The 10,158-nt window shown below is 35.0% G+C and overlaps 4 protein-coding genes and 1 long non-coding RNA gene across 6 annotated transcripts in view; 1 reads left to right on the top strand and 4 right to left on the bottom strand.

Annotated features, from left to right (window-relative positions):
- Positions 1 to 2,114: 2,114 nt before the first annotated feature.
- LOC113474152 lies at positions 2,115 to 3,340 on the top strand. Its single transcript, XR_003395804.1, has 2 exons — positions 2,115 to 3,012; positions 3,065 to 3,340. It is a non-coding gene; the product is annotated as an uncharacterized LOC113474152 (long non-coding RNA).
- Positions 3,220 to 4,757, bottom strand: LOC100175421 (U1 small nuclear ribonucleoprotein A-like). Its single transcript, XM_002132127.4, has 6 exons — positions 4,652 to 4,757; positions 4,263 to 4,435; positions 4,076 to 4,180; positions 3,977 to 4,010; positions 3,687 to 3,801; positions 3,220 to 3,564 (listed from the first exon to the last, which is right to left on the bottom strand). Exons 1-6 carry the CDS (start codon positions 4,713 to 4,715, stop codon positions 3,405 to 3,407), a joined length of 651 nt encoding a protein of 216 aa, XP_002132163.1. The 5' UTR covers positions 4,716 to 4,757; the 3' UTR covers positions 3,220 to 3,404.
- On the bottom strand, positions 4,754 to 5,965 carry LOC100185612 (serine/threonine-protein phosphatase PGAM5, mitochondrial). The gene has a single exon (XM_002132130.4). The coding sequence runs from the start codon at positions 5,896 to 5,898 to the stop codon at positions 5,128 to 5,130; it is 771 nt and encodes a 256-aa protein (XP_002132166.1). The 5' UTR covers positions 5,899 to 5,965; the 3' UTR covers positions 4,754 to 5,127.
- LOC100176207 (tRNA wybutosine-synthesizing protein 2 homolog) lies at positions 5,921 to 7,143 on the bottom strand. Its single transcript, XM_002127156.5, has one exon. It carries the CDS (start codon positions 7,032 to 7,034, stop codon positions 6,267 to 6,269), a length of 768 nt encoding a protein of 255 aa, XP_002127192.4. The 5' UTR covers positions 7,035 to 7,143; the 3' UTR covers positions 5,921 to 6,266.
- A 470-nt stretch (positions 7,144 to 7,613) lies between these two features.
- Positions 7,614 to 10,158, bottom strand: part of LOC100186422 (contactin-associated protein like 5-3-like) — a 6,089-nt gene continuing 3,544 nt past the window's right edge. Inside the window, exons 5-6 of one of the 2 annotated variants that reach the window (XM_026833982.1) lie at positions 9,113 to 9,235; positions 7,614 to 8,023 (exon numbers count right to left, since the gene is read on the bottom strand). In XM_026833982.1, the coding sequence (XP_026689783.1) occupies positions 7,835 to 8,023; positions 9,113 to 9,235 (312 nt within the window). In that variant the 3' untranslated portion in view covers positions 7,614 to 7,834. Of the gene's footprint in view, positions 8,024 to 9,108; positions 9,236 to 10,158 lie in introns of both variants that reach the window. The other variant, XM_026833981.1, reaches the window with a different exon arrangement.

The raw sequence follows: 10,158 nt of genomic DNA, 5'->3' as shown, positions 1-10,158 counted from the left end.
ATGGGTTCAAGGCTCGTCGCTGCTACCATTGTGGGCGTATGTGTTCTTGGGCAAGGGCAAGACACTTAACGCAACTGCTTCAACTTTAACTCAGTGGTCACTAATGGGTTTACAAGTTATCAGCCATACATACAAAAAAATAAAAAAAATAATAATAATAATCACCCACAAAGTAACATACATGGTAACTCGTAAGCTAGCACAAGGTGTTATTACGACCGCCGTGTTCCGGCCACGCGAGGATAAAGTAAGCTGCATTCATTCATTCATTCATTCATTCATTCATTCATTCATTCATTCATTTATTCATTTATTCATTCATTCATTCATTCATTCATCATGCTGTTAATCTTAATCTTTAACGTTGTTATCAACCACCGTCCGGTTGGATCCGCCGTGTGTTACTTTAAACGATAGTCTTTTGTTGAGAAAGTATTGCCACTTTACAAGTTTTTGTTTCTCTCTGGAGCAATGCGTTATTTAGCGTTGTTGCAAGCGTTACTTAAAGGTTTACCAAAGAAACAAACATTTAATTGACTGCACTTACAATGTGTGAAGTATACCTTTGGCAGTTCGCACATTGGTACGCTCCACCTTCCACACTCTGGCTGTACCATTCTTCAGCTCGGCGTCACATGGTATCTTTGCATAGTGAATATGCAGGTGTTTCACTCTCGAAGCTTGTCAAGATTAGGTTGTTGCAAAGCAAACTTTGGATATTAAAAATTCGTTGCTGCAGCTCCAGCAGAAATAGCTGTCTGATTGTTTTGTATAGTGAACCTTCTATATCGCGTTCCATATTTTTTTCCCTATAAGCCTTCTATATTTTTACCACTCACGCTAGTTGACCTGGCTCTTGCGTTTCTTAGGTCATTAGGGCTGAGATGAGATCTCTTGCTTCGAGCAGCGGTCGTTTCGCTCTCCACAGTAGTTGACGGATCCTGCGAGTCACGCGCTATACCTGAGGCAGCATACAGGAACACAGTGGTCGAGGGAAGTCGCCTTTTCTTTGTTTACAATGTGCTTTTTTTGTGAACAGGTATTGAGCAGTACTTGCATGTGTTTCTTTGCCAGTATGAGACATAAAACTCAGGGTTGTTAATTGTGGTATAGTAGGGTGGGGGAAGATGGGACACTTTGTCAGACGAGACTCTTTTTTAATTTTCTTTTTACGGACCCCCATTTAATGATAATCCGGAAAATAAGGTTACAGAAATTATTCGATAGTATTACCACGACCTTATAAAACGCCCGTCAAAGCTGATTACTGTTTTTAAATATTAAAAAAATATGTAAAATAGGAAAAGTATACTTTGAATGATTTTTTTTAGTTTGCGTGTGCGAACGATTAAACTAGTTTCATAGCTTCATAAAACAACCTTGAATATTTCGTACAGTTTGATTTTGTCTCATAAAACTAATTTTAGTTTTGTAAAAAAACACTGAGATATAAGCATAAAGAAAACAGGCAGGGGTCACTATGACTTTAATTTGAGATAAAAACAACAACAAAATATCCGTTTAACAGTATATATATAAAAAGTTTACATGGTAAAGAAACTAACACAGCCTGTTAAACTCGGTAGGTTAACTACAAGTTGTAGAATACTCCTAATGTAAATATATTTCAATTTAGACTCCAATCTTCCCCCACATTGTAGTTTTGCATGTTTTCATTGCCAAAGCAGCCAAACTTTGAAAGATTTGATTTTAATTTAGTAATTTATTCCTCAGGGGGTTTCAACTATAAGATACTGATATAATAAAAAGATAATATTTTGAAAATATATTCGAAATTTGGTCATTTGCACTTGGTGTTAGTTTATAAGAAGGGGCTTGTGCCAAAAACAAAGTAGTAATACCCAATTTGTAGCAAAGATAAAAACTTTATCAATAGTTGTTATCAATTTTCTGTTAATACAAGTTCATATACAGTTGTAGGATACAATATTTATCCATTGATGTTCAAACATTACCCATTGTCGTTCAAACAATACCAATTGTTATGCAATAATATAATGTATAGGTAACATGTTAAAAACTATAGCAGTAGGACAAAAAAAGAATGTTTCGACTTAATTTTCAAAGCGTACAGTACTGTTTCGTGTTATTTACGTATATTCCTATTTATAAATACACTTAATAATCAAAATTAACACTGGTTTCAAACTGTCCCATCTTATTCTGTGTGTTTTCGAATTTGGAAAATTTTACTTGCTGTGCAGATAGTAAATAACTCCTCGTGTGTTTTATTGTTTTTTTTCCCTTAAAAATCGGGTTTTCTTCCAGATCTTCTCTTTTCATTGCAATTTATGCAGCGTTTTATGTAGAAAGGATATTGGAACCCAACCATGGCGCCATGAATCCATCCTATATTACTACGTTAAGGCCGAATTCCCACCAATGAAGCAAAGTCGCCTTAAGTCATTCTTTAAAGCGCTTTCCAGATAGAGCGCTGTTTGTTTTATTGTTCGATACGCACCAATGCGGTAAGGCACCCCAAAGGCACGTTCGCTTTTAGTCATGCTTTCATCGCGCTTTATGAAAGTGGAGCGTGCGCTACTTTTGCCTCATGCTTTATCTTGCTTTTCACTAGAAATATCGGTAAAAACACTCGTTAACAGTGTCGGATTCGTACAGTCGAATGCTGTAAATTTAGTTTACTCACGGTAACGTTTCGAACAGATTCAGAACATCTTGCCTGGTAACACACACTTTGTTGCCTTTCATTGCTGCGACCCCGGCTATTCTATTTTTTGAAATCTGCTTCTTCTATTATCTCGCTTCTTAACACAGCTTGCTTGTTCAAAACATAAGACATGTTGTCCTTTTAAACACTATCCCTGGTGTATTAGCTGCCAGTCTGCCACCATCCGAGGGGAGCTGACCTCTCGACTGCATTCCTTGCGAACAACCGTCCGCTAGCCGTACTAAACGGAATATGCGAAGACCGATATATTCGTAACAAATCGAAATGTCGACAAGATTTTCTTTCTGCAATTCCCAATATAAGTAAGCGGAACATCTTTTTCTTAATTATCCAAACAATGATTTCTTGTTTTAGATGTTTCTTTGTTCTTATCCACTAACTGGTTGGCCTTGTTGACAGGATTTTATATTGTTTCGTGTGAACCCAATTATTTCTGTGACATGGCTGAAAGCACTGCAGCATAGTGCTCCTTCCACCACGCCGACAAAAAAATAAATAAAAGTCTACAATTGAATTTATTTCACTTTTATTTAACAAAATTGCGACACCAAGTGTGCAATGCAAATGCCTTGGGTGCAGTCGCTTAAAAACAAATACCAGAGAAACATAATGATGATAATCATGTATAAATTCCACTTCACTGTCAATCGCAAACTAATAAAATGATTTTAAGATTGTACATTCATCTGGCGACTTATTTCTTGGCAAAAGTAACTTTCATTGCATTGCTTGGAGATATTTTAAATCCTTGTAAAGCACCTTTTGCCTCTGATGCTTGCTGCTCACCTTCAAACTCAACAAATGCAATGTCATGTCGACCAGGCACCAGTCTCACTTCCTTGAAACCATTGAATCTGTGACAAGCAGAATTGTTCGGAAATTTTATTTAGTAGTTAACAAAAAAAATAGCTAACATATACAACAGCACAATATTTGTAAGTTGTGAACTATAAAGTTACAATAATGTAAACAGCACCTGTTGAACAGCATATTAAGCATTTCTTCTTGAGTTTCTGGAGGTAAGTTATTGAGAAACAAAATATGATTTGGTGGATTTTTGCTTCCATCATCATCTGCACGCCCACCTGCACCTGCGACAAACTAACTGTAATACCAACTTGATATGAAGCAAATTCAAAAACAGTGACCAGTTATCCCCATTTTTTTTATGTAAACAGTTTCAATAGATTGTATCGTCTATGATGTATGTGCAATTGCAGAAATATTATGCCAAATTGGTAGTCATTAGAAATATTAAATACTAACCTTGTCCTTTTGGTGCAGCAGAAACAGCTTTGGGCTGTAATAAAAAATAAAATATTACATAAAATATCACAGACATACACAAATATATAAAATTTGTACCTTTTTCGGTTCCTTTTTCTTCTTTTTCTTTTCTTTTGTTCTCTCTTGGTATGTGCCTTTCATTTTGGCAATAACGTCGGAATCTTTTTTCGAATAAGCTAATCTCTGCATAATACCGTAATAATTTTTAAAAAAAGTGTAAAAAAAAAGGAAAAACGACTTAAAAGTAAATAAATGAATCTTCTACCATCGGTTTGTCATAAAATGGGAATCCCTGCATGGAACGCAAAGCATTTGTTGCACTGCTAATTTCCTTGAAGATAACAAAAGCTTGTCCTCTCATCTTCAAAGTTTTCATCGCAACGATGTCAAGGATTTGACCGAACTGAGAAAAGATGGCATACAGAGACTTCTTTAGTTCTGTATACATAAAAAAAACAGATTAAACGATTTAAGGGCAACTGTCTCTTAATGCTTTATTTAACATGTAAATGTATAGTTAAGTAAGAATACATGAACTAAAGGCCTGAGAGCGAAAATATATTTAAAGAGTATATCGCACCAGCACAGTTAACATTTCTGTTTCCAGATGACAACCCAATGGAACACAAAACACTACCCTGGTATCATATTTACCTTCTTTCTTAATTTTTTCATTTAAATTGTTGGCATATATTGTATGTGTTGGTTTAATATCCATGATTGGTGGGAGTTTGTATAAACTAGAACCTACAAATCCTTTATACAAGCAAAAAGGGAATTATATTTAAATTTAGTAAATATTTAAAATTTAGTCCACATTGAATCATGCAATATAGAATGGTGTTTGAAGTAGCTTTAAGTTAACCAGGATGACCACAAGAAGTATTAATTATAAAATGAGACATACACAATACAGATTATAGTTGCATTGATACTTAATAGAAAACAAAACCAAGTCTTACAAAAATAACTTTACGGCAAAACTAAGTTAGAGAAGTAAATGTGTAAAAACTCAAGTGTAGATTGAGTCTAGATTTTCGATACGTGATTTATACTGAGAAACAACCTATGAACTAAAAAAGGTGTAATTTAATATCACAATAAGGTATAAGATTGAGAACCACACAATATTATTCAAAAGTAAGTTTATCTGCTGGTAAATGACCGGAATCACCAAGACATTTAATTGAAACTCTTCCATTAGGACGTACAGATAACCAAGTAATGCTTCCATGACGTAAACTTAAACGCAGCCACGCTTCAGGTGGCAACTGCAAAGCCCGACAAACAAAATACCGAATCACATTCCCGTGGCAAACTATCACTTCCGTGGAATCAAATTCCTGCTCTGGATTTGCTCGGTGAATAAAGTGACGAAATGCAGTTTCTATACGTGCTCCATCTAGAAAAAATGTTTTTGGATCTGGATTCCATGATTGAATGGGTGGTTCCGGTTCAACAGGAGCTCCTTCTCGAATCAAATCCGAATCTTCCACTGGAATTTCATCATTTTCCAACTGCTTGTATATAAGATCACCAGTCTGCTGAGCACGAGTCATTGTAGACTTGACAAAATGTGTTGTAAGCTTAGCTAAACCTAGCTCCTTTAAACGTATTCCAGTACGAATGGCTTGCTCTTTTCCAAGTTCAGTCAAATAGCGCTCCTTATCACCAGAACCAGCCAGGTTATATTGACCGTGCCGAATTAAAATTATATTTCTTGTAGCTTTAGCTTTGTCATTTGCCCTTTTATCCCAATCAGAATCCCATTTACATGATGGCTCCACACTTGCTGCAGAAGCAGTATTCCTTGTGTCACAGTTTAACTTAAAGTACAACAGCAGTGTACCACAACCACCAGTAACTGCAGTTGCTAATCTAAGCATCTTATGAGAAACCATCTATACAGTTTAAGTAAAACCTGTACAATAAAAGAAATAGGCTACAACTTGGACCAACAGTTTCTTAAATAAGTGCACTTAAACTAGACATGTTTGGGAGCATGAAATTAAAAATATAAATATTCATAGATTAAGTACTTAAAGATTTGTGATGAATAACTAGGTCTAAAACTAGATGATCAATACATGGTGCATATGATTTCACTCGTTCAATGTGTACCAAAGTTATACACCAACCCGGCATGCTGTTGCATGATTTAACCTGTTTAAGAATGGTTAAAAGTTGTTTACATGTGTTAAGAGCCCACTGCATCCAATCCTTTTTAATTTTACGGTTGCATGTTAAATTTTCATATTTTATGTCACCATTAAAATAATCTGTTTATTTTCTCTGTGTCATTGTTTTTTATTGACGTGACATTATGGTGTATGTGAAAAATCCCACCTTTCACTTTTAGTGCTTTACATGCAGCAATATAACTTTGTTCCGCAGTGGGAATAAGGCCAAGAATTATCCGGTCACCCACTTCAGTGGGACACACAACTCTGTTATCTCCTTCATATATTTTACATTTGGATTCCACTTTATTTAGCAGTAAATTTGCTTTCAATGCTGTTACAGAATCAGGATTCCATTCACACGCATGTACAAATCTTGCCTTCGAATGAACAAGAAGTGGCAAAGTGAAATATCCAATTCCTGCAAACATATCTATAACAATTTCCCCATCACAATTTAAGTTTGCCATTCTGATTTTCTCTGTGATGTTTCCAGATGAAAACATCGACTTGGTAATATCAAATTTATAAATTATTCTATTGTCAATATGTGTCACCCAGGTATCATCACCAAGCAACATAACTACTTGTGGTGAACGGTAGTCACTGTTTAATATATTCTTCTGCTGTGCCACTCTATTTACGTTAAGTGCTTCAGCAACATACTTCCATAGCTGCTCTTGGGGAAGTTGAGCCCAAACCTTTAAGTGGAAGCAATTGGAGGGCAGCATAACAAGATCCCCGTGTTTTTCCCATTTTCGAGGCAAATCTTTTATTAAATCATCATTTAAATCAATATTCCATGCATTTTTTAATAAATTCAATAACTTTTCATGAAACGGATTCTTCTGTGCCATTTTAAAAATTATACAGTAGCTTTAACTTTGTTACCTTGCAGATTGAACAAACAACCTTCGACGTATCTCAAACGTTCTTAACAAAAATATTAAACATTCTACGGCGGCAAAACGTGAAAGCGGTTATGCATGAATGCTTTACCACGTGATCCTATTATTTTTATACCAACAAGACAGCAAAGCTCTAATGTGTAAGCAAGTATTTGTTGTTTGTTACACTAATCAAGTATATTTTACAGCAAATGCATTGCAATAGTTGGCGTAAGTTGTTTAAAGGCGTCTGGTAGCATTTATTTACAGTTTTATGTTATAAAATTCTAACTATATATTCTTAAGTTATGTTACGTTGTGTTGTACTTTTATCTGATGCAAAATAAACTAAGAAATGCCAGAAAGATAAAGGTTTAATTCAAGCGCCTATTACCAGCAGTATAAGACTTGTTGTAGTAAACCAATGTGGAAACAATAAATCTGAAAACAGCTTATCTTATTAAGCAATGTTTACTACTGTGTTGGATCGCTATAAATGCCAATGTTTCCTTTCAAAAACATCTTAAACGAAACATTTCAAACATGTGTGAAAAGTGGCAAACAGTTATATTATTTGGTTCACAACAAGAATACAGATGCTGGTTAGTTGCATCTTATGTTTAAAGTATCTAATAAATGATTGTTGTACTTTAAAACTTATTAATTTACGAGTCAACGTTAGTACTACTACGATATGAGGCACCAGCAGCAAGACAACTGTACAGTTTAAATTCGATATGAAAAACGTGAGCAATGTGCAAATGAAATGTTTAATTTCGTCCCCAGCATTCCAAAGGACCAACAGTATGCCAGCCTGCTTCGCTTGGAGCTGTTGCATCCCCAAACATGACTGCAGTAACCGGCAATAATGCCTTGTTTGTCAAATAACCCTCATCCGCTGTGCTTGACGAGTTGTCGTCACAATTACACTTCTTCGTTCTATCTAGACATGTCCCTGTAAACAATAACCAGTATTGCGTCTAAATCAAAACAGGAGATCACAGATCTAATGCATGAGCACGGTATAAACTAATTAGCATAGTATTAATTAACCCTATCACTACAATGGTCGACTGAGATCGACCAAAAACAAATCAAAAGTAACCAACAAAGCAGGTTTCAGTCGCCATTGGTGACTGTGGAGCAGTAGATAGAATGCATTTATAAGTGTATTATAACACATTAAACTTAAGACGTGCAAGGATTGAAAGTTTGGTAAAGAATATGTGTGAATACGCTTTGTACAACTCCTGTACCATGTGTTGACATGTAAACTTATACTATAGTTAACCTTGTCGTCGCTTAAAGACGTTTGTTTTTGTGAACTTGGATAAACCGTAATCACGCAGTATTATAGGTAATGTTAGAAGTTAATATTATTTATATTGTGGCGGCTGCATAATGATTTATTGCGAGCGGTAAACTAAAAGAGCGAAGAAACGATAGACGCGGTGTTTATACCAAAGATACCGATAAGAAAAAGGCACTCGTCTACGCTTCGGTGCACACATGCTAATTGTGTGGTTTTAAATTTCAAAATTTAGTCTAAAAATTATAAATATATATTACGATTTGATTTCAATCAAGAGATTAAAGAAAAATGCTAGAATTGTGAATTAGGATAAGTGCGGAAAAAGAACACCCTATCAGTAACAACAAAGCCAAGAACAACTCTTCGACGAAAAAGGATCTATATGACCACTACCGTGCTCAATAATTGCCAAATAATCAGCCGAATATAGTAGTAACGGTCCGGTGTGATAATCGCACATTCAATTTTGCAATTAAGCATACATTAGGGTGGGGCAAGATGAGACACTTTTCATTCCATTTTCCTGTCCTATTTGGTAACTGTATCTTCACGACTCCCATAGACCGTTGTTAATTATTGAAAACTCGATCAGGATACTTAGATAATATGTGCTTAAGGTGTCCCATCTTTTCCTACAGTACTATATAATAGTGTGGGGTAATATAGGACATATGTACCATATTACTCCAACTTACTATGTGTACATCAACAAAAGAAATCGTAAACACCTACCCGATTCACCGCAGGCACACCATCCAGTTCTTGAGGTGCCTCCCCAGTTGTGTTGATTTAATCCGTCACGTGACTTCCAACCGGCAAAAGGAGTTCCCGAGTTGAGAACTGAACCTCTGCATCGATACTGGAAATAAAGAAATTTGCTGAATCAAATAACAAACAAGTCGTTTTTAGGTGTGATGATAGTATAGTACAATGGGGGAAGATAGGACACTTAAGCACAAATTGGCAAATATTTCCAAAATCAAAATAGATGACGGATTTTGGTTAATACCACGAATTAGTACTATCATTCCTTTATTAATTGACAACAATTTATTAAAATATAATAATACATACGAGGAGTTATTTAACTATCCGCACAACAAGTGAAATTTTACAAATTCGAAAACACACAGGATAAGATGGGACAGTTTGAAATCATTGTTAATTTTGATTATTAAGTGTATTTATAAATAGGAATACACGTAAACAACGCGAAATAATACTGTACGCTTTGAAAATTAGGTCTAAACATTCTTTTTCTTGCTCTACTGCTGTAGTTTTTAACATGTTACCTATAAATTATATTATTGCATAACAATTGGTATTGTTACAACGACAATGGGTAATGTTCGAACTTCAATGGATAAATATTGTATCCTACAAATGTATATGAACTTGTATTAACAGAAAATTGACTATAACTATTGATAAAGTTTTTATTTTTGCTACAAATTGGGTATTACTACTCTGTTTTTGGCACAAGCCCCTTCTTATAAATTAACACCAAGTGCAAATGACCAAATTTCGAATATATTTTCAAAGTTTTATCTTTTTATTATATCAGTAGCTTATAGTTGAAAACCCCTGAGGTATAAATTACTAAATTAAAAGTAAATTTTCAAAGTTTGGCAATGAAAACATGCAAAACTACAGTGTGGGGGAAGATGGGACTCTAAATTGAAATATATTTACATTAGCAGTATTCTACAACTTGTAGTTAACCTACCGAGTTTAACAGACTGTGCTAGTTTCTTTGCCATGTAAACTTTATATATATACCGT

Source organism: Ciona intestinalis, chromosome 3 (assembly GCF_000224145.3).
Source record: "Ciona intestinalis chromosome 3, KH, whole genome shotgun sequence".
NCBI lineage: Eukaryota > Metazoa > Chordata > Ascidiacea > Phlebobranchia > Cionidae > Ciona > Ciona intestinalis.
The sequence above is the reverse complement of the archived record's forward strand: the minus strand, read 5'-3'. Positions and strand labels throughout refer to the sequence as shown.

Excerpts from the sequence above, each read along its gene's own strand:
- LOC100175421 (XM_002132127.4), bottom strand. The coding sequence starts at position 4,715 with ATGGATATTAAACCAACACATACAATATATGCCAACAATTTAAATGAA. Across the intron at positions 4,011-4,075 it reads AGAAAAAGGAACCGAAAAAG|CCCAAAGCTGTTTCTGCTGC; the intron begins GTACAAATTTTA and ends TTTTTATTACAG. Across the intron at positions 3,802-3,976 it reads TGCTGCACCAAAAGGACAAG|GTGCAGGTGGGCGTGCAGAT; the intron begins GTTAGTATTTAA and ends AGTTTGTCGCAG.
- LOC100176207 (XM_002127156.5), bottom strand. The coding sequence starts at position 7,034 with ATGGCACAGAAGAATCCGTTTCATGAAAAGTTATTGAATTTATTAAAA.
- LOC100185612 (XM_002132130.4), bottom strand. The coding sequence starts at position 5,898 with ATGGTTTCTCATAAGATGCTTAGATTAGCAACTGCAGTTACTGGTGGT.